At 36.7% G+C, this 26,657-nt stretch overlaps 1 protein-coding gene across 2 annotated transcripts in view; it reads right to left on the bottom strand.

The window, feature by feature from the left end:
- Window positions 1-392: 392 nt before the first annotated feature.
- Window positions 393-26,657, bottom strand: part of Hook1 (hook microtubule tethering protein 1) — a 53,609-nt gene continuing 27,344 nt past the window's right edge. The window contains exons 10-23 of one of the 2 annotated variants that reach the window (XR_009377599.1): window positions 25,493-25,633; window positions 24,319-24,520; window positions 23,656-23,766; window positions 19,808-19,895; window positions 19,671-19,731; window positions 15,380-15,520; window positions 13,583-13,676; window positions 12,036-12,070; window positions 11,441-11,523; window positions 10,755-10,855; window positions 6,163-6,264; window positions 4,277-4,345; window positions 3,481-3,725; window positions 393-2,812 (exon numbers count right to left, since the gene is read on the bottom strand). Coding sequence is in view for 1 of the 2 variants with exons in the window: in XM_059254548.1 (XP_059110531.1) it covers window positions 3,555-3,725; window positions 4,277-4,345; window positions 6,163-6,264; window positions 10,755-10,855; window positions 11,441-11,523; window positions 12,036-12,070; window positions 13,583-13,676; window positions 15,380-15,520; window positions 19,671-19,731; window positions 19,808-19,895; window positions 23,656-23,766; window positions 24,319-24,520; window positions 25,493-25,633 (1,399 nt within the window). In the remaining variant the exon portion in view is untranslated. Of the gene's footprint in view, window positions 2,813-3,464; window positions 3,726-4,276; window positions 4,346-6,162; window positions 6,265-10,754; window positions 10,856-11,440; window positions 11,524-12,035; window positions 12,071-13,582; window positions 13,677-15,379; window positions 15,521-19,670; window positions 19,732-19,807; window positions 19,896-23,655; window positions 23,767-24,318; window positions 24,521-25,492; window positions 25,634-26,657 lie in introns of those variants that run through there. The other variant, XM_059254548.1, reaches the window with a different exon arrangement.

The following is a 26,657-nucleotide window of genomic DNA, read 5'->3' as shown; positions in this document are numbered from 1 at the left end:
CAGTCGGCCAGAACTTACATGGTTCTGCCTGCCACCTAGTCACAGGAGGTCCAACCCCCAAGGTAATGTAATAAGTTATTAATGAAGTAATTATATTAAGGAAATTATTAATAAAGGGATAATCCAAGAATGGATTTTGAGATTAGTCCTCAATATACCTAAAATTATATACCTAGAAATGTTCTGGAGTCCACATTAACAAAATATATCTACATTCTAGTAGCACAACTGGAGTCAGAGGACACACAAAAATCACTTTTATACACCTTGTTCACACGAATAAAATGGACTTGAATTCATGCAATTTTGCTTACCAGTCTAAGTGGGTTTAGTCCTTTAGTAAAACGGGAAATAAACACGCACTTGTAGCCACTAAAAACACCACCACCAACTGATACAGAAGCAGAAGTTTATTTACTCAAAACATTTCACAATTATATTGACAATCATTTATTTAAAATAATATTCTAAATACTTACAAAAATAAATCAAGTATTGCGTCTATTTTTCAAGTATGACAGTATTTGTCATAGAAAATAGAAAGGACCTTTTTATAAACTAAACACTATACTGAGACTTCCTCAAATTCAATAACTACACACTATTTCCTTTGATGATTTGTGCTTTATAAGTGTCCAAACTATTTCTGTGCAATAAACAAGATCACAATAAGACTGTATGTATAACAAGCCATATACATTTATTTTTACACAAAGTGACACTACTCTGGCCTAAATCACTGTCACTCCCAAAGGCCAGATGTACATTACACAAAAGTAGGTGTATTTGTGAAGTGTTTAACATCCAGTCATCAACAACTTACCAGATCTTACTAAGGGGTACTCGGCTAAAGGATGCTAGGCAAGGTATTTTTAACTTACACTAAATCATTAGTCTTAATCACTGGAAAAAAAATAGAGTAAACTTCAAATATTTCTCAATACATTAAATTAGTTTCCAAGATAAACCATTTGTCATAATTATATCCAAAAAGAGAAAGGAATATCAATCCAAGGACAACTGCTTGAAATTCAAAATTGTTTCTAACTTTATAATCACTGGGACATAAAATTTTTGTCAATTCCAAGTTTATACATTCAATCCTCCCTTGTAACACATTTGTAGAATTATGGTTCCAGATGAAACACATATGCTTTATACCTGGCAGGCACTGGTCTCACTGCATGAACCACACAGGGAAAGAATCACCCTGATCACTGCCTCAATTTCTGTGATTAGTCTCATTTATATAGAACTTTACATAGTTTTGTATAAACATGTATCAAATGTTTGAAATTCTACTTAAAACTAAAAAAATCAGAAAATTTGCCTTTATTAAGAAAAGAAAACTTATCCTTATGTCCTTATTTATGCTACATTAATTATTTAGAAATTAATGAATTACACTAGAAACATTAATTTATTGAAGTTCATCTTTTATAGTAAGTTCCATTAAAAGAGAACTTGTAAAATCTCAATTATAAGCAAATACAAACACTAACATCAATATCTTCATTAACAAAAATATACCCAAATGCCACAATTTTTAGAAAATTTTAAACAGCATGCTAAAGTATTTTCCAAAGTCTTATTTCACTAAAAGACACAGGCAAGCAGACACCATAAGAACATACAAAAATGCAAACCAACAGTTTAAATGCACAAAGCATCAAAATCTAAGAGGTAGTCAACAGAAGGAACCCTGATAAAACAAAATATCCTGGCAGATGCCGCTAATCTCAAAACCCCAAATCACTGTGAAATTCTTGTGTTGTTAAGTAGTTAAAAAATCACTGGGCAAGGATTTAAAGGCAGTTATCTACATGAGTTAACACTTCAAATAGAACAATACTCATATTTATGAAGGACTAAAAATAAAGTGTAGACCACAGCTCTACAGCCCGCCAGCTTAATCTGGCTCACACTCATTTTGTTTACATATTAGCATCCCTCCTTTCATGCTGAGGGGAGTGGTGAGGAGCTGACCCATCAGGGAACACGCAGCCCACAAGCACACTCCCTCACAGAATGCCTGCTCACGTTCAGTGTATACACAATGCTGCGACATTTGTGTTGCTGCACTCGTCACCATCTGACCCTTCTCTGGATATGAGATGCATTATTCTTACTTCTGTAGTCTAAGGATCAAAGAATTTTCCCAAGTAACCAAAAACCAAGCTCTACTGTGACACTGCATCACACCATAACTCTCAATAATGATGAAAACGTGGCTGCTAAGTGTTGGAAATGTGTCTGACACAAGAATGAACCACTTGTGGCTACATCAAGCAATACTGATTTAACAACTAATATTCCAAAGCGTGACTTTAAAAAGTGATCCCAAATTAGAAAGTAACATCTCTGAAAAGAACAACCCTGGGCAGAAATGAACTGAATGCCACAAATCCAGCTCCAGAAACTCCTTAAGAGGTAAGCAGAAACCAAACTGGTCCTAAGCTGTTTCATCATTGTTTCTTTACAGTAATAAAGCAAAATTATACCCTTCTTTAAAAACAAAGGCCACAACAATTTCATGCTCAAAAGCATATGGATATTTCAACATGTATTCTTCTAGTTTGCTTTCCAACAGAAAGGTACCTCTTAGAAATACCAGTTTATTTCCCACCTTACCATTTCAGTCAAGCCCTCCAAAGTCTTCATTCACAGCAGTACATGTACAAACTGAGATACAACTCAGAGAAACTGCAAATGTCTAATCAGTCGCTTTTACAGGACGAAGTCATTCCAACAGTAAAGGCTTCCACGCATTATCGTTTCCACAGCATGACAAAGGATCCTCTTGAGGGCAGAACTAGCAAGTAGAGGAAAGCTTTGTACACACCAGGTCAAAGAAATTACCTTGCACAGTTCTTATCTACATTCCTTACTGGAGGCTGCTTCCCATAAAGCAAATCTAGATATATTACTAAATGACAAACTATTACTTTTTCTAACTTAACTGACTTGCTGTTACAACTGAAAGCATAAAGCTGGAATATGCAGTTGCTTTCCCACACATGATGCCATCTCAAGACAAATACTTGTTTTATCACACTTTCAACTACTCAAAAGTGCTGCCCAGGGACAGAGCTGATTTTGTATTTTGTTTTCGGAGTAAACTTAAATGTTAACTTGATACATTTTGACATAAAAATAGTTGATACCCAGGTTAGGAATGTAGCCAGTTGGTAGATGGCTTGACCTAAGTGCAGGTTTTGATCCCCAGCACTATATCAACCCGCTATGGTGGCACACAACTATTAATCCCAGCATGCAGGAAGTGAGGGAAGGACTGATCAGATGGTAAGGTCATCCTTATATTTTTGGTTGTGAGCCTAGCCTTTAACGGCTGAGCCATCTCTCCAGCCCATGGTAAGGTCATCCTTGAATACGCTGTAAATTCAGTGCCAGTTTGGGGTATAGGAGACCCTATCTCAAAACAAAATCCAAACAAAACTAGCTGCTACCAAGCATCTTAACCTTTGTTTTCCATCTGGTAGTTTCTTGGGGTACAAAACATTTTGAGGCACTTCTGTTCGTGTTTGCTTTGTGGACTAGTCAGATGCTGCGGCTGGGACTTTAACAGAGAGATTTCTCCGGGTGCTGGTGATGTGCCGCTGCTGTGCTAAGAAGGACCGCGCTGGAGCCCCCGCACCGGTGTCTTTGCAAGCACCAGTGCCGCTCACGAGCCGAGACTCCATGCCCAGTTTCTGAAACGCCAGGCTCTGAGTAAAGAAAGAGACAAATAAGGAACATGCGAAAGCAATGTAATTATTACAGCAATCCTAGCAGGCTAATGGTTTCCTGATCAGCAGAGAAAAAAAATAAGGATTCCAAAGCCGATTCTTCTATGTCTGACAACACTAGGAAGAAGGCACTAAAATAACTGCCTCTATTTTAATCCTCTAAATTTTAAACCATTAAAAACAGTGGCCTAAAACAACATGCCAGAGCAAAGTTCAATTATAACAAGAAAAAATTCCAAGGCAATTCTGTGTGTGTGTTAGAAGCATTGCTATACCAATTGGACAGACACATCACACAGAGGAGCTTAGCAAACAGATCTGGAAGGTGGCAGCTGGATATATCTATGGCCTCACGGACAAAGTACTCTAGTTTAGGCTACTGGTTTTCTGATGAGAGAAGGTATTTCTCTATTACTGGATCTCGTAACACAACTGTACTGTATTAATATAAAACATATGTCCTTCTATTATTCTGGTCAAGGAAATAATCAATAGAGCTTAATCTTACTCATTGCTGAAACACAACATACCTTGTTATACCAGGCAGAAACAATGAGTTTTTCCTCATAATCACGGAATTTTGCTACTTTACATTCACTCTGAAAAAGAAAATAATGATTAAGACAATCAAAATATCAGAAATTGCCCCAAATTACTAAAAACCAAGTAATTTCTTTAATATCTCACTGCTAGAAAAATGCATTCGTGATGTACACAAATTAGTCAAAATAAAGGAGTGAATTATGCAGAATACAATCAAAACATCTTTAGCAAAGACAACAAATGTGAGTAATCTTCATTTTAGCAAAGTTACTTAGAAACAGCAACTAACTTACAGACACAGACACAGACACAGACACACACACACACACACACACACACACACACACACATACACACACACCCTTAGAGATTGATTTCCTGTGCTACTAATTCCCATGTCTTGAGACAAAAGCAACTGGTTGAAATATCAACATGGTGCTGTACCTATGGAGGAGTTGAAACCAAGGAAAAAGGACTCAGTAAACAAAGTGCTAGGCTCCTCAGCACAACCTTTTCCTATTAACTCTTGGCAGCCTATTTACGAGACTAACAGTGGCTAGATGTATGCACCACTGTGCGGACTGAAGTACCTTTATTATTCTAATACAGTCATTTCTGCAATTCTGATGAGCACCAGATATAGATGACACACATAAAAAAAAAAGTAATACTTAATGCATATATCTTCCCTGAGCAACATGCTCTCAGTACAGAAAGTGCAGGACCAAACACCCAGAGAACACCGTCTGCCATTCTACTTCTCTTTCTTCTTATGCACAAGCCATGAATAACTAAAAAGTAAGCACTCATATGCTGTGAGTTAATGGAGGCTTTTCCCTCAGAGTCCTCTAGGGAAAGGTACTATTTTGTTATTGCTCTTTTAGGATTCGAACATTAGCAATGGTGTGCATTCTTCACTCATATCCTCTGTGAAGTAAATGGTCAACACACTTGAAAAACTAAGATTTCAAAGATTATCCAGTCAAATGTTATTATTTTGGACAAGTCCACACAAAGAATCAAACAAGAGAGGTGAGGACTAAGATAAGTTACCAATAAAGCTGCAAGCCCAGCCTTTGATTTACACAATATTTAATGCTGGGGCTACAGAAATGAGACAGACTACTTTATTCTCAAGATGCTAGAAAACATGCTTCTGTTATGCAATGCAAGAGGACTTCAGTGAACTGGGACTCTGGAACATGGTACAAGCTCCTTTTGTGTAAATACAGAAAACATTTTAGAGGAAGAGAGTTGGACAATTGAGTTAGAATGAGAACATAACATTCCCTGTACATTTTACAAATATGGCATGGTCTGAACAAATTCTGAGAGCAGGCATACACCAGCCTGTTATATGTATTCTAGATGCAGGAAAGAGAAGGTATTAAAAGTTTCAAGGGAAAAAAATTCCATCACAGCTAATACTGACTTTATTGGGAATCATACAAGGAAACAGTGTATGAACAGACTGTGTTCTAGATATGTGAAAAAAAACCAATCATAGTTCATGGGGAGGTCAGAAAACATAGCTCAGCACAGCTTCTTTGTATGATTTCAAAAACAGCACCTACTCTTACCACAGTGTTAAAAATAGCGGTCCTGTAAAACATTTTACCAAAGAAACTAATAAAGTAATTATGAAATCTAACACAAAACTGTACAATGTCACATCCACCTGACTTCATAAAAATGATGTAAATAGTAGTACAGAAATGCCTTCAATAGCTAAGAACTCAGGTTCTTAGCTTAGCAGGGTCACACCATGATTAGTAAAGGTTTTATGAAACCTCATCATGAATGGCAAATATGACAGAAGTGAATTCACAGTCCTCCAGGGAGGGTGAGGAGGTGAGTGCTGTGGAGGCTTTACCTCTAGAATCTCAATTCTTCTTTCCTTCTCCGCCAGCTGCTTTCTAAGTAACATTATTTCTGCTGATGCTGGATTTAATTTGGGATCTAAAGTTTTTATTACCTGTATAAAGAGAAAAGTCATGTCCACTTTGTCTTCAAAAGCATCAAAAATGTAAGAATATGTTTTATAAAATTTATAACATAGATTATCCATGAAGTCACTAGGAGCTTATTTACAACTTAAAGAACAAAAAAAATGGGAAAACACCACAAAAACAAATGCCTCTTGTCTATGTATTCAATGGCAGCTACTTAGCCTTTTTGTTATTTAAACTTTGAGTACTGAAGTTTATTTGTTTAGCTTTTTAAAGGTAATTTAGCATTTTTATTTGGGGAGATGACCTGGTCATGACTCCATACTCTGCTCAGAAGCCTTGTGCTCTCTGTCTCATTCTAAACAAAAGGTAGCCCTGAAGGGCTTCCACTGCCTTCTTGCCCTCATCTCTAGGCGTCTGTCTACATGTACATATGTGTACCATGTGTTTGCTCTGTACCTACAAAGACCAGAAACGGTCATCTAATTCCCTAGAACTGGAGTTACAGGTGGTTGTGCACCATCAAGTGGGTGGTAGAAATCAAACCTGGGTCCTGCATGCTTATCAAATCTACTTGCTTTTTATTTCTGAAACATAGCTTTGTTGCATCTTTATGTCCTTCAAGATGATCACTGTGGACACATGGGAGCTCTCCACCGAGTTTGCTGTTTCCAGGCCTGACCTACTGAATATTTTCTCTGCAGTCTATATTGTCTCTTCTCACCTACTAGTTAGACAATGTTAAGTAAACTTGGGCTCCTGTGTCATGACCTGAGTGATCGCACTTGAGAGCCCCTCTCATGTATGACTAGATACACTACAATTAGGAAGGAAACATTCATCATGTGAAACCTTAAGATTCAGGGTTCAACTTTCACTACAGCTTGTATTGACATCTTAACCAGTAAATATATGGGATCTAAATATTAAGACAAATAAATATACTACTGTTGTAGAATATTACTTTTTTTTTAAGGCGTGTTACTTTTGTTTATGTTGTATTTGTTTAACTCTGTGAAGCTCTGTTACTTTGCCTGTTTAAAACACCTGATGATCTAATAAAGAACTGAATGGCCAATAGCAAGGCAGAAGAAAGGATAGGCAAGACGAGCAGGCAGAGAGAATAGATAGAAGGAGAAATCTGGGAGGAGAAAAAAAAGAAAGGAGCTACAGAAGGAGGAGGATGGGAAAAGCCCAGAGGCAGAGTGTAGTAGGGATAACATAAGTTAAGGAAAGCTGGTAAGCAACAAGCCAAGCTAAGGCTGGGTGTTTAAAATTAATAGCCTCTGTGTGTGATTTATTTGAATGCTGGGTGGTGGGCTCCTCAAAAGAAATAACAACAACAACATTTTGGTGCCCAACTTGGGGCTTGAATTTCCTTAGTGCCTGAGAAACCTTAAAAAAAAAAAAAAGATACTGCTCCTTTAAGAGTTTCTGTTTGCTGGTGAGCATTGAGCAGTTAGTATGTTAAGGAGTAACAAAAACTAAGTAAAAACTCCTGCCATAGTGAAAGCATTGGCATTCTAGAGCTCTAGGAAGGTTGAATCAGTTCCTGGTCACAAACCTCCAACCTGACAAGAGTTTCATGTTTGGTTTTCACAACCCAAGAAGTGGGCAGAGCCAGTTGTGTGGAGGATCCAGGTGCAGGTTAGCAGTTTAAAGGTTTGTTCATGAGGTCAAAAAGGCTAAAGATATGCAATAAAGGAGGTCCAGACAGAAAAACCTCTAAAGTGGTAACAGTGTGTTTAAACAATGTGAGTAGGCTTAAGAAAAGAAAAACAGAGTCATAGAAAGAAATGTATAGTTAAAAATTAATAATGAAGTCTTGAAAGAGACAGTGAAAGTAATATAAAAGAAAAAAAGCCATATAAGATGGGAAATACACAGGGAGTCTGGATCCTGTATGTTATTGTGTTGATTTTGAATTTTTTTTTTTTTGATTGTTGAAAAGCAAAGGACAGCTGCAAAGAAACCTGGAATTGAAAGAGGGACTGTTGAAATAAATCAACCAATATACTTTAGGACTCCTTAACTTTTAAAAAGTCAAAAAAATATATTTGTTGAATAAAAATAAAAAATGCTTCAGAATTTTGTTCCCACAGGAGATGAGAGGCTGTGGATTCCTTCAGGGTTAATATGGATCAAGTTTGATGAGGCGAGACTTCTTGAATCTTTACAGGTGATATCAGCAAAGGTTACTGCTGGTTTTCCCAGGATTTGGCCATTATCTCAAATTTTCTCCCTGGGACCTTAAAGATGCTTCTTCCTCCACAAACAGCTGGAAGCAGTATGGAGAAAACTACGCCAACATTTCCAAGAGAATGGGATGTGGGTGGTTTTTGGTTATTTGGTGGGTTATGGATGTTTGTTATCATTTAGGGGAATATAGAATATTGATACGAATTTAAAGTTATTTTCGTTACACTGTATATATGGTTCTAATCTAATTATTTAAAGGATTTTTGTATGCTGATAAAAATTTAAGGTTATTTTTGTTACAACATATTGCATGTATGTTTCTATTTTTGTTTGAGGTATTATACCTATGCAGTTTGTTTAAAAATGTAAGGTAAAAATTCTAGTTTTTGAAAGCTGTTATTATAAACTATGTACGATAATCAGGAAACAGAGGTTAGTGGTTAGTCTTTATAACAATCCAATTTGTAAATATGTTAGGTATGCTTCGAGATCATATAGATATATATTTTAGATAGATAGTCTTCACACCATTCAAAGACCTACAGAATATGGCATTTAAAATGTTAACTTAGGGCTTTTCATGACAGTGAGACATATCTGCTCTTGGCAGCACTAATTTTCTTCAGAGATGATGGTCACTGAAGAAACTCCTTATGGAGTTTGCTTTCACTGTGGCAAGGTTAGCCAATGGGCAAAGAAACTGCTCTTGCCTTTGACTGCTGATAATATGTTGTATAAACTGGACATGCAGGACCCACAGAAAAGTGACTGCTGAGCTTTGCCAAAATAAGGCAGGATGGTCCTTCAGGGTTGCTGCTTCACAGAAGAAACTGCCACACATTCTGCAGGACACAGAGGAAAGTGACTGACAAATTTTGCCAATATAGGTGAGACAGTCTTTCAAATCTCCTGCCTCACTGAAAAGTCTACCAGCTACTATGGGCCTGTAGGCTAAAGATGGATGTACTAACGTTGCAGAGAAACTTTGGATGACTGTCCAGGAAGCCAAATGTCTCTGCTGTTAGATAATATTACATCCTTCTGGGTCTTTGATGGAGTTGAAGACTAGATAATTATAGTTGCAGTCTTCCTTATTTATGATAGAAAGTAAATTATGTATAAACCTTTGGAGTTACTAAGATGGATGGATGGTAGAGTTCTTTTTCTGAATTTGCTAATTGTAAATGGACTGAATAATGTAAATTAATTCTTATTTGATAACTTTTTTATGTAGTTGTACTATATTAAAGTTAAAACCTTTTTATTTAGACAAAAAGGAGGAAATGTTGTAGAATATTACTGTAAGGTGTGTTACTTTTGTTTATATTGCATTTATTTAACTCTATGAAGCTGTGTTACTTTGCCTATCTAAAACACCTGATGGTCTAATAAAGAACTGAATGGCCAATAGCAAGGCAGGATAAAGGATAGGCAGGGGTATCAGGAAGAGAGAATAAATGGAGAAATTTTGGAGAAAAGAAGGAGTCAGAGAAGGAAGAGGATTCCAGGGGCCAGCCACCCAGCTACACAGCAAGCCACAGAGTAAGAGAATGGGAAAAGCCCAGAGGCAAAAGGTAGCAGGGATAATATAAGTTAAGGAAAGGTGGCTATCAACAAGTCAAGCTAAAGCCGGGTATTTGTAAGTAATAATGTGTGTGATTTATTTGGAAGCTGGGTGGAGAGGTCCCCCACAAAAAAACGACACCAACAACATACTACTATTAGTTTAAAGTTGTACCTCCTTAAAATTCCTTAATTTACTAAATAGAAAAGAATGTATTAATATTCTGAAAGAATATTTATATGTGGTATTCATGAAAGTAAGACTATGAAAACAATATTTCACAGATATTTGAGCTAAACTATACAATAAGGAAAAGTAAGAATTTAGTCTGATGAACATCAGGATAGATTTTAAGTCTCCAAAGTGTAAAATAAGGCTAATTTGGTACATTCCAAGAGACTGTCTCCATAAAAAGGTAAACAATTTCATTTATTTTGCTAACACTCTAGTAAATTTTATTCTCAGTGAACATGCTAAGACCTTAGCACATAAGTCTAAGTTTGTTGTTCTAAAAGTAAAAGACTTTATATCATAGTAATCACTTTCTTTCCCTAAGGTCATATTTATCTGACACTAAGTCAGACTGAGTATGCAAGACTCACATAGAAGATGGCAGAAACCTGACAGGCAAGGCAAGGCAAGGCAGAGATGAACAAAGTGACTAGGTTCAGACACAGATCTGCAGTACAGTCAGAACTAGGGATGACTAGAAGATGGGATACAAGGAATCAGCTGAGCAGGTGGGTCACTCACATTTCTGGCTTTCTCTAAGTACATTTTATATCTCTCCTCCATTGCTTTCATGTCTTCATCCTTCTTCTGAAGAGCAGCTTCAAGCTCACTGATCTTTTGGACTATTTGTGAAAAAAAATTAAACCTATTATCACATATTCAAAACACTTGATCCTCACACAAAAACTGTATTTATCAAACTCAGTTTCCAATGACCACTAAGAGAGCTTCCAAGAAAAAGCCTCTAATTTCTTCTTAGTAATTTATTCTTATCTAAAACTTCTGAACTACAAGTAATATATCCTCAATCACTGTCTATAATCTAAATGTTTCTACCTTTCTAACAAACATTAAGAATGTGAAATATACTGTTCAATGTAATCACAACCACAAGGAAAGAAAATAAGACATTGTTTTGAAGTTCATTTTAACCCATCTTGAAATTATTTTACTTAGATTCTACAGTATTAACTTGACTAGAATTTACAATGTTTGATACTCCTTTATATCAATCAGTTCTTCTTATTAAAATTGTTTTTTGCTTTAAAATTATATATACAAATGAGCATTAAAATTAGCATTAAAAAATAGCATGGTTCTTATGCAATGTGCACACTACACACTGTGTAAAGATGGATCTATTTTCTTATCTGCTTCACTAGAAGGGCAGATCCTGAGCAGTGTGTCCAGATTTTACACAAACTTACCGTTCTGACTTATATCTGGCTGAAGGTCTTCAATGAGCTCCTGTTTCTTCTGTAATTCTTCATGGACTTCTGTTAGTTTTTCCCTAAGTAGCGGAGAGAGCATGGAGCTTGGTGTCAAACAGACCTAAGAATGAAAACTGGTCTTTGCCACAATAAAATTTGGACTTTGGGCAAGAATCAATCTAATCTTTAGTTTCCACAGGTAATGTGGGAATCTATTTACCTAACTACAGGGTCTGCTTAGTAGATGTTAATGCACCTGACATGGTACATTCCAAAGCCTTGCATTTTTCCTAAGCACCTACACTTACTACACAACTGAAAGGAAATGCTTTATAGAGTTAGAAGCCACAACATCAAATTTGTTGGCTAATAAATGTCTGCTTAGTTAAATCTGTCAGATGATGTTTGCTGTTTAAAAATGTAGGAGTTGGGCTGGCTGCCAAGCATGAGCAGATGAACATGTTTTCTCTTGTTCTTGGTAGCAGTGGTGAGTAGTCTGGGCCTGTGCTTTCATTCACCAAGTCAGAAAAGGACATTTTCCAGAAGCTTCTACAACCCTTCCCCTTTGAAATGAAACATCAGTTTTACTTACATATGAGCTTCCAACTTCTGCTTTAGTTTGCTGGACTATAAAATTAAAAATAGTTGCTGTTAAGATGACTCACTTGGGAAGGGTAAATTTCCCAAACATCTAAATCTCCTCACCTCTTTTAAAGGAATATTATGTAAAAATAGACTTCAAAACATGTACTTGTAATAGCACAGTTTCTAATACCTAAAATTTTAGGTATATTTTCTACATCAAAAGGAGATAAGAATGGGAAATGAAGCAATGAACAGTAACAAAAAAAAGTCTGCTTATTTTTGAACATAATAAAAATTAAACTTGAACTTGAAGAAAAATAGCAAATCCAAGCTGAATGTGATATATTGAGGAGTATCAAACATTTCAGTATCTAATTAACAACTATTGAAAAATACAGATTTTAATATTTATCTTATAAAACTATCATTGTAAATGAAAGCACTTTAATATCAACATTAAAATGAGGCAACTGGATTTTTGTCAAAAACAAGTTTAAAATATCAAGTTTCCTCTAAGTAGTACTTTTAACCATAACAGCAGTTCCGCATCAATTAGGTACCTGTAAAACTCTGATAACGTGGACATCAATACATTAAAAACAAAAGGTGTAGGAATTAACAATCTTCAAAACACTGCAACCCAAAATGTTGTCCCCCAAATAGGTGCCGTTTTAAAAGTATTCCCAAAGTGGTTTAGTGATATCTGTATTAGAGAGGATACAATACCGTATATATGCACATATGAGATGCCGCCATGCATGAGATGACTTCTATGTTCCAAGCCCCCAGGGAAAAAAGAGAAAACCATATAAAGTATACAAAAGACAGAAGGGAAATTCACCCCTTTCAACCTGCCTTTCCACCTCTCCTTACTTTACAGCTTCCTCCCCCACCAGTATTTTCTATCAACTGGTATTTGCTAACACATCCAGATCTACCTTTTCTTTTAATCAACTACATCTCTCTCAATTCTTTTCTTCCCCACATATAGAAGTAAAGTATGGGAAAACTGCTAGGTATGTCAAAAATTCAGATTAAATCTATCTCTTTTCAAGTCTTCCCATCTCAGCCCACACTGTCTAAAATGTTTTGAGATGAAAGTAGGGGAAGCATTAGGGGTGATGTCTTCAAAACTGTGTCAATGTCCTTCACACTCGTCATGATTTCTTCAATGATCTGTCAGTTGAAACTACTTGTTTCCTATTAGAAAGCTTTTTCAATTCTGAGTGCTGATTATTCTCATTTTGCTTTTTCTTCAGGACAAGCTTGACAAAATCCCAGTAGATCTGTTAGGCCTCAAAGCATCACTGTCTGAGCCAAGGCTTAGAGAACTTAAGTATAGGTGCCAAGCAGGACAGATAGAAATCACCTTACGATAAATGTGAGCAATCTAAAAGACTTCAAGTTGGCAAAAATCACTGCATCTGTTATGCAGATATATACGGTATTTGAAGGTACCGTTAACGAAAAGGGTACCATTTCAAATGCAGAGAAGTAGGTAGTGGAAACTATTAGAGAATACACATAGAGCAAGTTAAGGACTCTGTTACTTACACTTTCGCCTTCAGTCTTGGAGCCCTGTTCTTGTAACGATTTCTGGAGGTCCTCAATTTGCTGCTGCAATTCTCCAATGCGCTCCTTGCTCAATCTATTGTGACATGAGTTGGTATTTATCTACTCATATTTAAAGTTAAAGCAGTTAGGGGTCTATAAAAGTGCATTCATGCAACTTAATACAAGTGCTAGCATAAATAAGTACAAGGCAATTATCTGTGAAAAGCACAATGGGGAGAACAGGATGTCACTTCTGCGGAAATAACTTAAACAGAACTTTTTCTCTCTTAAAGCATATACGTGCAATACTGAACGTAATCACATGTCTATCATTCTTTATCAGCTCACCAAAAGCTGAAACCTAGTATTTCTAGGGTTAGCAAGATAGTAATAGTCAAGTCTCTTCAGAAAGGTCAAATATACCCTATTTTACTCGCAGAAATCAAGGTTCAAGTGTTTGAAACCCCAGTGGTCTCTTGACGATCTGGTAAAAGCTGGATAAACAAATCCAGCTGCACCCATCTCTACACTGAGTATCTCCTTAATGAGGTAAGTTAGAAGACACTCAGCAGTCAGGTCTGCAGATGCTTTCAATGTGGAATCCAGAGCTTAGAAGCTTTCTAACTTCACTAAGTTTCTGACGCTCTCCATCTCCACCTCCTTATCCATAAAAAAGGTGACCACAGTCACCAATTCATAGTGAGGATTTACTGAACTTGTCCGCAAAAGTGCTTGTAAGAAACTATTATTTATGAGAGTAGAGAGATAGCTCAGCATAGGATACTTGCTTGCCTGTCATGTAGGAAGCCCTGGTTTCAGTTTCCAACAGTGAAAAAATAAGATTGAAGCATAGAAGGAAGGGCATTATGAAGATTGTGACAGGAAAGTCATAGAAGTCAGATATAAGTATTGTTTAGGATGATAAGAAGTTTAAGTGGAACCAGGAAAGCACACCATTTGCTGCAAACACATTAACCAGCTTCTTCCTGTGTCTATAGCTGAATAGTCTGAATTTAAGTAATTTGACAAGAAACAGTGAGTTAAGCAAGTGGAATTCTAATTGACCACACAAAAAGGCCCATGTTTAAATACCACATCATTTCCATTTTCATGTAAGTATTACTCTATGACCAAGATTGTATTTTTAAAATATAGATAAATTTTTAAAAAATTTTAGCTCACCAATATAAATCTCAGTAAAACATTTTACTCTATTTAAAAAGGTAACTTTTTGTTTGTTTGTTTGTTTTTTTTCGAGACAGGGTTTCTCTGTGTAGCTTTGCGCCTTTCCTGGGACTCACTTGGTAGCCTAGGCTGGCCTCGAACTCACAGAGATCCTCCTGGCTCTGCCTCCCGAGTGCTGGGATTAAAGGCGTGCGCCACCAACGCCCGGCTAAAAAGGTAACTTTTGATCTGTTAGGTATTACTTCATATAATATTACTGAAATAAAAAAACTTGTGTTTAAGAATTTTAAAAACTTGACTATAGAATCTGTGTCTTATCTACACACCAACTGTAGTAGCCGCTAAACCATTATTTACCATTTGTTTTCTTTCAGTTGTGAGGATATCTAGTGAACATCAAGAATAAGTATCCTGGCTAGCTAAGTCTATTAAAACAAACACATTATTCTATATTTTATGATAATATCACTGAACTAAATCCTTTGAATTCTTCACAGAGTAAGGACTACAGTGGTGAGAAACACCTGCTTGGCAATACCATCTATTCAGGCCATAGTGCTGTTTCCTACTTCTAGGTAACTGAGTCACTTGACTTCTAATGGCAACAGTCACCTTTGTTCAGTTTCCAACTCGTTCATCTTGCGGTGCTTCTGCTCCAGCTGCTCCTGCAGCTGCTCGATGCGTTCATTCTCCGTCCCTTCCTGCTGCAGTCGAAGCATTTTGTTTTCATGCTGAAGTCGAATGAACACCTCTCTAATGTCGAAAAGCATTTTTTTTAATTTTTAAAATAAAGTTTACAATATATTTTCAAGTTGTTGCTACATTTATAATACTTAGTGTGTATAAGTATGTGTATGTGTTTGTGTACACATGTTCCATGGTATTCATGTAAAGGTCAGAGGGCAATTTGTGGAGTCAGTTCACTCCTTCACCACGTGGATCCAGGGATAGAATGCAGGTATGTAGGTAGCTAGGGTTGGCAGAAAGTACCTTAACCCACTGAGCAATCTCACTGGAACCACCATATTATTTTAAGGGAATTCCTATCTACTCAATAGTTCTAATTTTAAAATAAGATAAAAATTCCTGAAAGTTTTAAAGAAACGCTGTATGCCTTGCAAGGTCACACCTCAAAAATTAAAGGTAACAGTATATGATCATGAGCAACACCATTAAACAATTATGCAAATCCCTAGATAATACGACTTCACTTTTAAATTTTAGCAACTTCAGGAAAAGTATATTCTTAGGATGTATATGATAAAACACAAGCAAATGTAAGAAAACAGTTTACCTAAAAATCTTAATACATTTTTATGATCATTAGTCTCACTATACATATTAAGAAAAACTTTTGTGTATATGTATCACATTGTCACTATCATTTATCAGTTGAAGGATATTTTGTTGTTTTCATTTCTTTGCCATTGTGATGTTGAGTCTACTGGGCATATGCCAAGGAGTGATTTATTTTTAACTTTATGAGATTATTTGGTTGTAAAGAAAAATGGAATCATGAAATCAGCAGGTAAAGAGTTGAAAGAAGAAAATATTTGGAGGCGACCCAGATCCAGAAATATAAATGCTCCATTTCTCTTTTTTGTCCTTCCAGCTCTGAATGTCCAGGAGTTGAGTATCTACCTGGAGCAACCACAGAACCCTGAAAAGTCTCTAGAGATGGAAAGTGTGAATAATGGGGGCTATGAAGTAGTAAATGGGAAAAAATGGGGAGGAAAGTAAGTTGAGAGGGTTCAAATAGTGCAGTCCCAAGGGGAGTGCTAAACAGAAAGGATGTTTTTGGGTGGGAGAATCATTTATGTTCATCTAAAGTTATGTATAACTAGTTGCAGAGGTATGTATTTTTTTTAAATGAAGTTATGCCACTTACTGTGATTATGCTTTCCCCAAGAACCAAAGAGCAAGAAAACCCCAGTGTAGGTATAAGAAACTCCTTTCTAGTTGTTGGTTAGAGGCATCTAAGAGACTCCTAAAACAATATAGGCTGTTGCTGTTGCACTTGGTTGCCTCTCAGAGGCTGAAGCTAAGTCCCTGTTGTGGAAGACACCAGGCACTTATGACTTAAGAAGAATCCAGCAGAATCTGACCTGGAAGTCTCCTCTATGAGGAGTAGATTTTACAGTACTTGAAGATGCAAAGAAAGCTGTCAAGGAAGAAAAGTAATCAGTAGTCCTACCCAGCTATGGTGCTTACAGACCACAATGACCAGCATGACAAGACAACCAAAAGATACAATATTGGCACTTACAACTTGGTAACTGGACTTGAGGCCTACTCAATAGAATCTACTAGTGCTGCTACTTCCCCAAATCAGTATATAATCTTTAACTGCATTCTTTTTTTTTTTTTTTTTTTCTTTTTTAGACAGGGTCTCACTATGTAGCGCTGACTGGCCTAGAACTCAAGAGATCTGCCTGCCTCTGCCTCAAAGCACTGGGATTAAAAGCATGTGTCACTATGTTCAGCTTTAAAATGTATTTTTAATACTTATCCTTATACCCACAGATAAGTGTACCTCTTTCCCCTCAGCCAAGAAACTTCTTTTTGCTGCTGCAGGAGACCATTACAGGAATCCAGAACTGGTCAAAATGCTAAGAACAACTGACTGTTGGGTGCTCAGCACCGACTACTCATACATCTACAACACAATCCTAAATCTAAGCCCCTGGAACATGGCAGAAAAGGGGGTGGGAAGATTGCAAGAGACAGAGGACTGTGGTGATATATCGTGTTCCCCAAAATATTGCGCACCCTAATAAACTTATCTGGAGTCAGAGAACAGAACAGCCACTAGATACAGAGGCTAGAAAATGGTGGCACTCACGCCTTTAATTCTAGCATTCCAGAGGCAGAAATCCGTCTGGATCTCTGTGAGTTCAAGGCCACATTGGAAACAGCCAGGCATGGTGACACACGCCTTTAATCCCAGAAAGTGAGCCTTTAATCCCAGGAAGTGAGGGCAGAAAGCAGAAAGGTATATAAGGCATGAAAACCAGGAACTAGGCTGGTTAAGCTTTTAGGCTTTTGAGCAGCACAGTTCAGCTGAGATCCATTTGAATGAGGACTCAGAAGCTTCCAGTCTGAGCAAAAAGAAGCAGCTGAGGAATTGGCAAGGTGAGATGGCTGTGGCTTGTTCTGCTTCTCTGATCTTCCAGCATTCACCTCAATACCGGCTCCAGGTTTGATTTTATTAATAAGACTCTTTAAGATTCATGCTACAGAGGATCAAGATACATCTGTTGAGAAATTTATCTTTTATATATGACAGGGAAACTGCATGCATGAGATCTCAACTACACAGCTGCCTAAAGAAGACCTGAGCCATGACAGCATCAGCTGGATGGGGAAATCTCACAAGATGTAGATGATACAGGCAAATAAAGGCTGCTGAGAGAGAATCAGTCTTCTCCAGGAATGAACCCCTAATTGGTTATCCAATCCCAAATGGTCAGGCCCCAAAACACATATATATCAGCGACACTAAATGGACTCAGCAGGTAAGATTTATTTGGTTGTTTAATATATATGTAACAATGATAACTAAAGAGAGGTAATGCGTGAGGAGGGTACACAAAGGGGCTAGAGACAGAGAATGGTGTAAATACAGTACACATATGATATTTTAAAATGTTCTTAAAAATTATTAATGGTTTATTTAAAGGTCTTAAGGTATTTTTCATATTGAGATTCAAGGCAATTTTCATTCTGATATTAAATAGGAAATTTACAATTTCTCCCTTTTCCAAATCTCATACTCCCAACGCAACTACTTTCAACAAATTCAAATTTTGTTTTAAATGGCCAAAGCATCACTCTAAAAATTAAGCTCTATAGCCATTTAAAAACTGATTTTAGCATAATGATTAACTCAACAGCAAAGAAAATGACTCTCATTTTATATAACTACTCAGAAGTTTGTTAATGATATTGCTTTTTGTCTTCTTATAATTTTATAACTTGAAATGAGTTGCTTAACTTCTAAAGTAAAGTAACTTTTGTTATATGATTTTTAGGCAGTAAGCTTCTTCTTTAATAACAAAGCAGATGACCTTACTACTGGATATATAGGTCATGTGGTTGTAATGACAGATGGTTCTAAAATCAGATAATAATGGTGATGGTCACATTGTGACCGTGACAACTCTATGAGTATAGTGAAAAATATCAACCTATTATTTTAAGTGAATGAATTATATCTTAATGAAACTAAACAAAGGATAATCTGAGTTTTAATAAATAAAATCTGACTTGTGCCAAAGATTAATAATATTTTACAACTAGATAGGTAAAATGCCTAGAAGTAAATCACCATAAACAACTAGGATAAAAGACAGACTAAGGGGGAATGTCTACATTTGTATTTTGTTTAATTTTACCATTGTTACGGACAATTCTTCTATTTTATTTTACTCACATGGATATGAATGTCATATATTAAGAGTTTCCAGAGTTAAAAAAAATAGAAAAATTATTTCAATACAATACAGGCCTCATCATAAACATTAGACTGTTACTCTGCCAGTTCGTAAAATTTTACTTTTGACAATTTTTTAAATTGCTGGAGTAAAAACAATTAAGAAAGTTTTCAGCTCTATCATAATAATAAACTTATTAAATAATAATTTTTTTTTTTTTTTTAAAGTTTTTCAAGACAGGGTCTCTCTATGTAGCTTTGCGCCTTTCCTAGAACTCACTCGGTAGTCCAGGCTGGCCTCGAACTCACAAAGATCCACCTGGCTCTGCCTCCCGAGTGCTGGGATTAAAGGCGTGCGCCACCACCGCCCGGCCTTAATAAAATTTTTTAATTAAAGTACATGAAAAAAGATAGGCTAAAACCAGCTGGCAATTACTATTAGGTACAGGTTATCAGTCAGTACAAATTTACCTGTATTCCACTGGCATGATCTCAGCAGCAAGGTTCTCATAACTTTTTGTAGTAGATGCATCTAAGCAACAGAAATCAATTAGTTGTCATCAGTATTTCAATCATTAGAAAAACAAACTTACATCTGCCCAACTCACCGGCTTGATTTAGGTGATCTTGCTGTGCCTGTGAGCACCGTAGCTCCTCATTCGTCTCTTTCAGAGTGTCACGCTGTTCTATCAGTCTCTAAAAAAGAATTGTTCTATCAGCAGTTATAACCCCCACAACAATGAGTAGACAGCAACTGTGTGTGTGCACAAATGTGCATGTGTGTGTGCAAGCATGCACGCCTTCCACACATGGGGTCCAGGGATCAAATTCAGGTTGTCAGTTTTGACACCAGGAACTTTTATCTACTTAGCCACCTAGCCTGCCCAGAATTCATTTTCTGATTTGAAAACTTGACTGAAAAGCTGTAATGATCATGACTGACAGAGGGGTACTAATACAGGGGCTAGACAGACAGTCAATGTAAGAGAGCCAAAAGGCAAGATCTATGCTCTTACATTTCTGGTCAAGTATGTATTTATTTTTAATTAGTAGGCTCTTTTTTGGGTAGTTTTAGATTAATTAGAAAAATCAATAGGACACCCCAAGTTTCTATGCATTCCCTCATCTCTCATCTCTCTTCCACTACCAGTTTCTGTATTTCTAACACCTTGCACTGTTGTGACCAATGTGCCCGTGTGAGTACACTACTGTTAATGCGTTCCAATGTGTAGGCTTTGCCCTTTCTGTTACACATCCTATGCCATGTATGCACCATAACATGATGCCATGTATGCACCATAACAGAATCATGATCTTCTGGCTTGTATAACTAGAGTGACAAGACAGTTTCAATGAAGAAAGAACAGTCTTTTAAACACATGAGGCCGGGACAGCAGACAGCAGCCTACAAGTGAATAAGTTGGATACTACTTCACATCATGTACAAAATGGAACACAGACTACATATAAGAGCCAGACTCTAAAACCTTGCAAAAGAACACAAAGAAATAAATCAAAACTAAGAAAAACAGACAACTGTGACTTAAAGCAAACAGGAAACTTTTGCTGAAAATAAGACTACTGTGAACGTGAGAAGATAACACACAGAATCAGAGAAAATATTCAAGAATTAGTTATCTAAGAAAGGATTTGCATCCAGAATATATATAAAAAAAATCCTCACACTAAAAAAGCAAATAATTGAAGTGAAACATGGAAAGGATCTTAAGAGCCATAAAGTACACATACTTGCTCAATGACCTTAGTTATTACAGAAATGCATTCACTAGGACAGCTAAAATAAACCACAATGTCAGGAAAGTGTTGGCAAAGACACAGAAAAGAGATTAAATATACTTATGATAAGGCACTATGTTACCTTTCTTAGAATGCACTCCAGAGGAATTAAAAAAAACTCACATAAAAATGTGTGAATAAACCAGCAACAATATTCATAATAGCCCAAAGTGTGATGAGTCCCAATGCCCACACACTGACGACTAGACAAATGAAGCATGCTGTATCAACACAATGGGCATCATTTACCAAGACAGTATACCATATGAAGCTTGAGCGAAAATATGGGTGACCTTGAACAAGATAATCGCAAAACCTAGTCATGTCACTGCATGCTTCAGACAGGCCAGCAAAATGCAGAGACAGCAAGTCCATAAACAGTTGCTGAGAATGATGGAAAGGAGACCAGACTGTATGCTACCTGCTAATGTAAAGAATTTCTTTTTGGAAGTACAGTATTCTCAAACTTGATTTACAGTAATGATGGCTCAATTCTATGGATACATATTAAAAGCCTTGTGTGATGGTTTTAATTTTCAACTCCACTGAACTGAAAAATGCCTAGAATATCAGCAAAGCACAGCTATGAGGTTGGCAGGGTGGCACTTCAGAGATGATTGGATCATGAGGACTCTAAACTGATGAATGGATTAATTCCTAGTGGATTCACAAGATGACAGTATTACATGGTAAAGAATCAAAACTGGACTTAGTGGGAGGAAACAGACGTCTTTGGGCCATGTTCTTGGGGACCCCCTGTATTCCTCTCTCTGCCCATCATCTACCATGAGCTAACAGTCTCTTCTTCCAAAGTATCACTGCTTCTATGGTGTTTCCCCCTACTACAGGCCTGCCAACAGAACAGGCCATTATGAATAAAGCTTCAGTAACTGATAAGCTAATATCATCTTTCCTGTCATACATAAATGCCAGACATTCTGTCGTAGCAATATGATTGCTAAATGACACCCATGGAACAGTATACTTTACAGAAATGGACATAGTATGTTCATAGATACTAATAAAGCTGTTGATGGTCCTTGCTTTAAGGTGAGAGGATGAAAATCTAGACTATGCATTCTGTTATGTGTTGTCTTCAATTTCTATCATCAATGTTTTCTAACTTTCATGCAGATATCTTTCTGTATGCTGTGAATATGTGAATATGTGTTGCTCTGATTGGTTGATAAAGATGCATTGGCCTATGGCAAGGCAGCTTAGAAGTAGGCAGAAATCCAAGCAGATAGACAGGAAGAAAAAGGAGAGGTGGAGAGACGCCAGCCTGCCACCAAACGAACATGCCAGCAGACCGGTAAGCCACGGAACATGTGGCAAAACATATGAATAGATGAATAGAAATGTGCTGTGGGATGGTCTGTATGTCAAATGCTCTGATAGGTCAATAAATAAAACACTGATTGGCCAGTGGCCAGGCAGGAAGTATAGGTAGGACTAACAAGAGAGGAGAATTGAGAGAACAGGAAGGTGGGAGGAGATACTGTCAGCCGCCACCATGACAAGCAGCATGTGAAGATGCCGGTAGGCCACAAGCCACGTGGCAAGGTATAGATTTATAGAAATGGATTAATTTAAGATATAAGAACAGTTAGCAAGAAGCCGGCCACGGCCATACAGTTTATAAGCAATATAAGTCTCTGTGTTTACTTGGTTGTGTCTGAGCGGCTATGGGACTGGCGGGTGACAGATTTGTCCTGACTGTGGGCCAGGCAGGAAAACTCTAGATACAGAAATGGGTTAATTTAAGTTTTAAGAGCTAGCCAGCAAGAGGCCTGCCATAGACTATACAGTCTGTATATAAGCCTCTCTGTGTTTACTAGGGTTTGAGCAGCTGCAGGACCAGACAGGACACAGGAAAACTTCCAGCTACAAAGAAATGTATTTATTTTGTAGCTATCGTCACTGTCACTTTTTTCATGATTTCTTTGCAGTAATCTCACTATTGGTGCATAAAACACCTACCAAGTTTGTGTGTTGATTTTGTCCTACAGCTTTACTAAATTTACCAATTCTAATTCTTCTTTAGTACTCTATATAAGAATCATATAATATTTCTAAAATGTCTAAACCACCCCAAATTATAAAGATTCAGTGCAGTCACCATGGAAGAATTGATAATAACATTTTCACAAAAGAATGACTGGGGAAAAGCTTTAATGCCTATGAAAGCACAAGAGATCATGAATAGTCATGGCAATCCTGAACCAAGCAAACAATGGGAGCATCACAGAACTTGATATCAAAATGTACTGCACAGAGCAGCATCCAGAACCAGAGTACTGGCAAAAAATAGACGAACTGACTGATGAAACAGAACACGAATACCATAAATAAATCCAGGCCTTTATAGTCCAATGATCCTCCATGAAAAGGACAAAAACTTAATATACCGGAGAAAAGAATGCCTTTTCAATTACTGTTGCTCCCCCCCACCAAAAAAAAAAAAAAATCAAGCCATATCTCTCATTGTGTATTGATATAGCAACTAAAAATGGACCAAAGACTTAAACATAAGGTATTAAACTAGGAAATCACTAGGAAAAAAATATGTTTAGGATTCAGGTTAGTGGTTAGGGATTAGGATTAGGGCAATTCAAAGCTACAAAAAAAAGATTTTTTTTAATCACACATTTATGATCACCTCTTTTTCCTTGAGTAAAGCTTCATGTTTTTCTTCAAGCCGTTTCATCTCAAATGCTAGTGTATCTGCCCTTTTAGACTCAGAGGAAAGCTTAGTGTGAAGGTCCTGAACCTTTGGGCAGGAAAAAAAAAAGGAAAGGAAAATAGTTCATGAGACTTATCAACTTTCAGGGTTGAATAAATGAACAAGGTGAATTGGAAAAAGATATTTTAATTCTAAGTTATTTGGAAAAACAGAGCATCAAAAAAAAGAATTACAAAAAACTCAACAAATTAAAATTAAAATAAGTCAAAGTATTTAAAAGTAGGTTTTATTTTAATAATTTTCAAGGTTGTTTGGTAAATGGCACAACAGAGTATTTGAAGGTAGAGCTACCTTCTCTATCATTGCCTAGGCATTTGTCCAATTACCCAAACACTGACAAACAATAAAGGCTCAACAGGAAAAACTGAAGAGCTCAGAAGGCAGTACAAAGGTGAAGGATGTAGGTTAGTAAGATTCCGTAACTGTCCCCTAAATTACAATTGCAGAAAGAAGAAATTCATCAGGAGCACACAACTTACTACACTCGATACTTAACTTCTGTATCACTCTGGAAAATAAAAATGAAATCACAACACTGAACTCTTAATTTCATCAATGAGATATTCAGACATCGCTCACCTGGCGCTTATAGGTCTCTAGCTGTGCACGTGCTGCGTTGGCCTTCTTCAGCTCCTCTTCCAAGCTCACGGTGTTGTGCATATACATCATATTTGTCTCCTGTAAAGATTTCACCTGCTTACGGAGATCATTTAGATCTTGTAGCTTCTGACGATACACTTCCACTGCCGACTCCAGTTTATTTGCTTTGTCTGAGGTAGCCCTGCATTAATAAAATGTGTATGCACACATTTTTTTCTAGCTGCAAAATGAATACTCTAAACAATAACCAAAACATAAGCCTAAATCCATTTCAAGTTCATTATTTTTGTTGTAAAGTCATCAACTATTAAAATTCTTTAGATTTGACAGATTGACAGACTTTTAGCACAATGTATCAAAATGTATGATTTGGTACACATGACTAAGTAATTCTGAGCTGTCTAGTTCCCAGGCAAACCACCTATATTGTTTAGCAAAGTTGTAAGTGTTTGATATGCTTATAAAGTTGATTCAATTGACAAATTTGTCTCTGGCAAAGCACTTTTCTTTAGAACTGCATTTATCTGACCAACTGTGCTAAAGCAAAAATGAACTGAAAAAAATTAAATCACTTCAATAGCACACATAGGTCCAAATTAATAGCTATAATGATTTCTTTTCAAATGGGTATTTAAAACAGAAAAAACAAAAAAAATCACATAAAAATACTAACTTCAGCCCAGTGGCTGAAGGTGCTCCCGAGCAAGCCCACATGAGAGAAGAGAACCAACTCCCACGAGGTGTCCTCGGGCTTCTACAACATGCATGCATACTCCCCAAATCATAGTGGCAGCTAAGCATACATTTTATATCCCACAGACAATCCTACCTGAAAGAAACGCTAGAATTCTTACCTATGCTGAGTTTCCCAAAATGCAGTAATGCATACGAAATCAGTAACATGTACTATTGACAAAATTCTAAGAAAATATTATCATTTTGGGTTTTTGGGTTCTGATGTGAAACTGTCCTAACAAGAACTGAACGTTACATCTTTAAATGCAGGTCTAACTAATGAGCACAGAAGGTGACCAGAAGTCTAAGTAAAAAGTGATCAATCCACAGGGATATTAAGAGTTTTGGTAAGACTGGAAATCACTCAAGTTATCTAAACAATAGCTGAGAAGTGGAATGAGGACCGGACAGGCCGTACCTAAGAACATCTATCTCATCTTTCAGGGCTCTGGTTTCCTCAGCAAGGCTAGTCAGCTCATCGTTTCTGTGCTGAAATTCAATCAGCTGCTTTTCAAGTTCCTCACAGTGAACACGGTAATCATCTTTTGCAGCTTCAAGCCTTAAAAGAAAAGAAATATTTTTAATATAGTTTCCATCCTTTGTCTCCTCATTGAGATTTGAAGTGAATATGACATACTTAAATTCCACCTTCAGAAGAGGGAAAATTAAAGTAACTCTTATCCATTAATATTGAAACACAAATGAAAGGTACATAATGTTATGAGTTTTCACTTTACCTCTTATGTATATCTGGTTCTGACTGAAATTTTAATGGGCAAAGATACAGTAATTTTTTAAATACCTGATATGTAAGGAGGTAAAATATTAATTCTCAACTGACTAAGGACAATCAGTCTGGGACATATTGCTGTGTCAGAAAGTACACAAAAGAAAGATTACATTTAAAGGATACAATGGTTGACTTGGTCAAATCTCAGAGAGCAGAGCATCAAAACGAAGGATGAGAGTGACAAGACAAAGCATCCACTGAGGAAGAATCAGTTAACCAACTCCTGGACTCCATTTTGAATAGGGAAAAGTTATAAAGAAATTGAGACAACTGATTGTATTTGAAAATGTTCTGTGGTTTAGATAGGAACATGGTGTCAATGAACAATCTCCTAATTATCATCATTATGCTATGTTTTGCTGTTTTTAGGAAATACATGCTGAAGCTTAGAGGGGGCTAAAGAATCTGCATTTCTCCAAAAATCTGAATCCCTAACATGAATACTGACTGTGCTAAACAGAGAAAGCTTTAAAAATAATAATAATAATAATAATAATAATAATAATAATAATAATAACAACTATGAAACAGCTGTAAAAGGTATACAGGAAGGAGTTCCTTATATCTTGACAACTTTATTTTGCAAGTTTGAAATGATATGAAAATATATGTAAGGTACAATTAAAATGCTTGTTCTCAAGGTCTTTGCATAAGGCTCAGTAGACAGCCCATCAGAAACAACCAACCTTTACTAAAGACAAGAGCTTTGGCTGTTTATTGAGTGAAAAGCATCCTTTAAGCTCAAGATCTGCATCCTTTAATTACTATTAATTTACTTATATGGAGGCACTCT

This window comes from Peromyscus eremicus, chromosome 2, assembly GCF_949786415.1.
Source record: "Peromyscus eremicus chromosome 2, PerEre_H2_v1, whole genome shotgun sequence".
Taxonomy (NCBI): domain Eukaryota; kingdom Metazoa; phylum Chordata; class Mammalia; order Rodentia; family Cricetidae; genus Peromyscus; species Peromyscus eremicus.
This window is presented reverse-complemented; position numbering and strand designations above follow the sequence as displayed.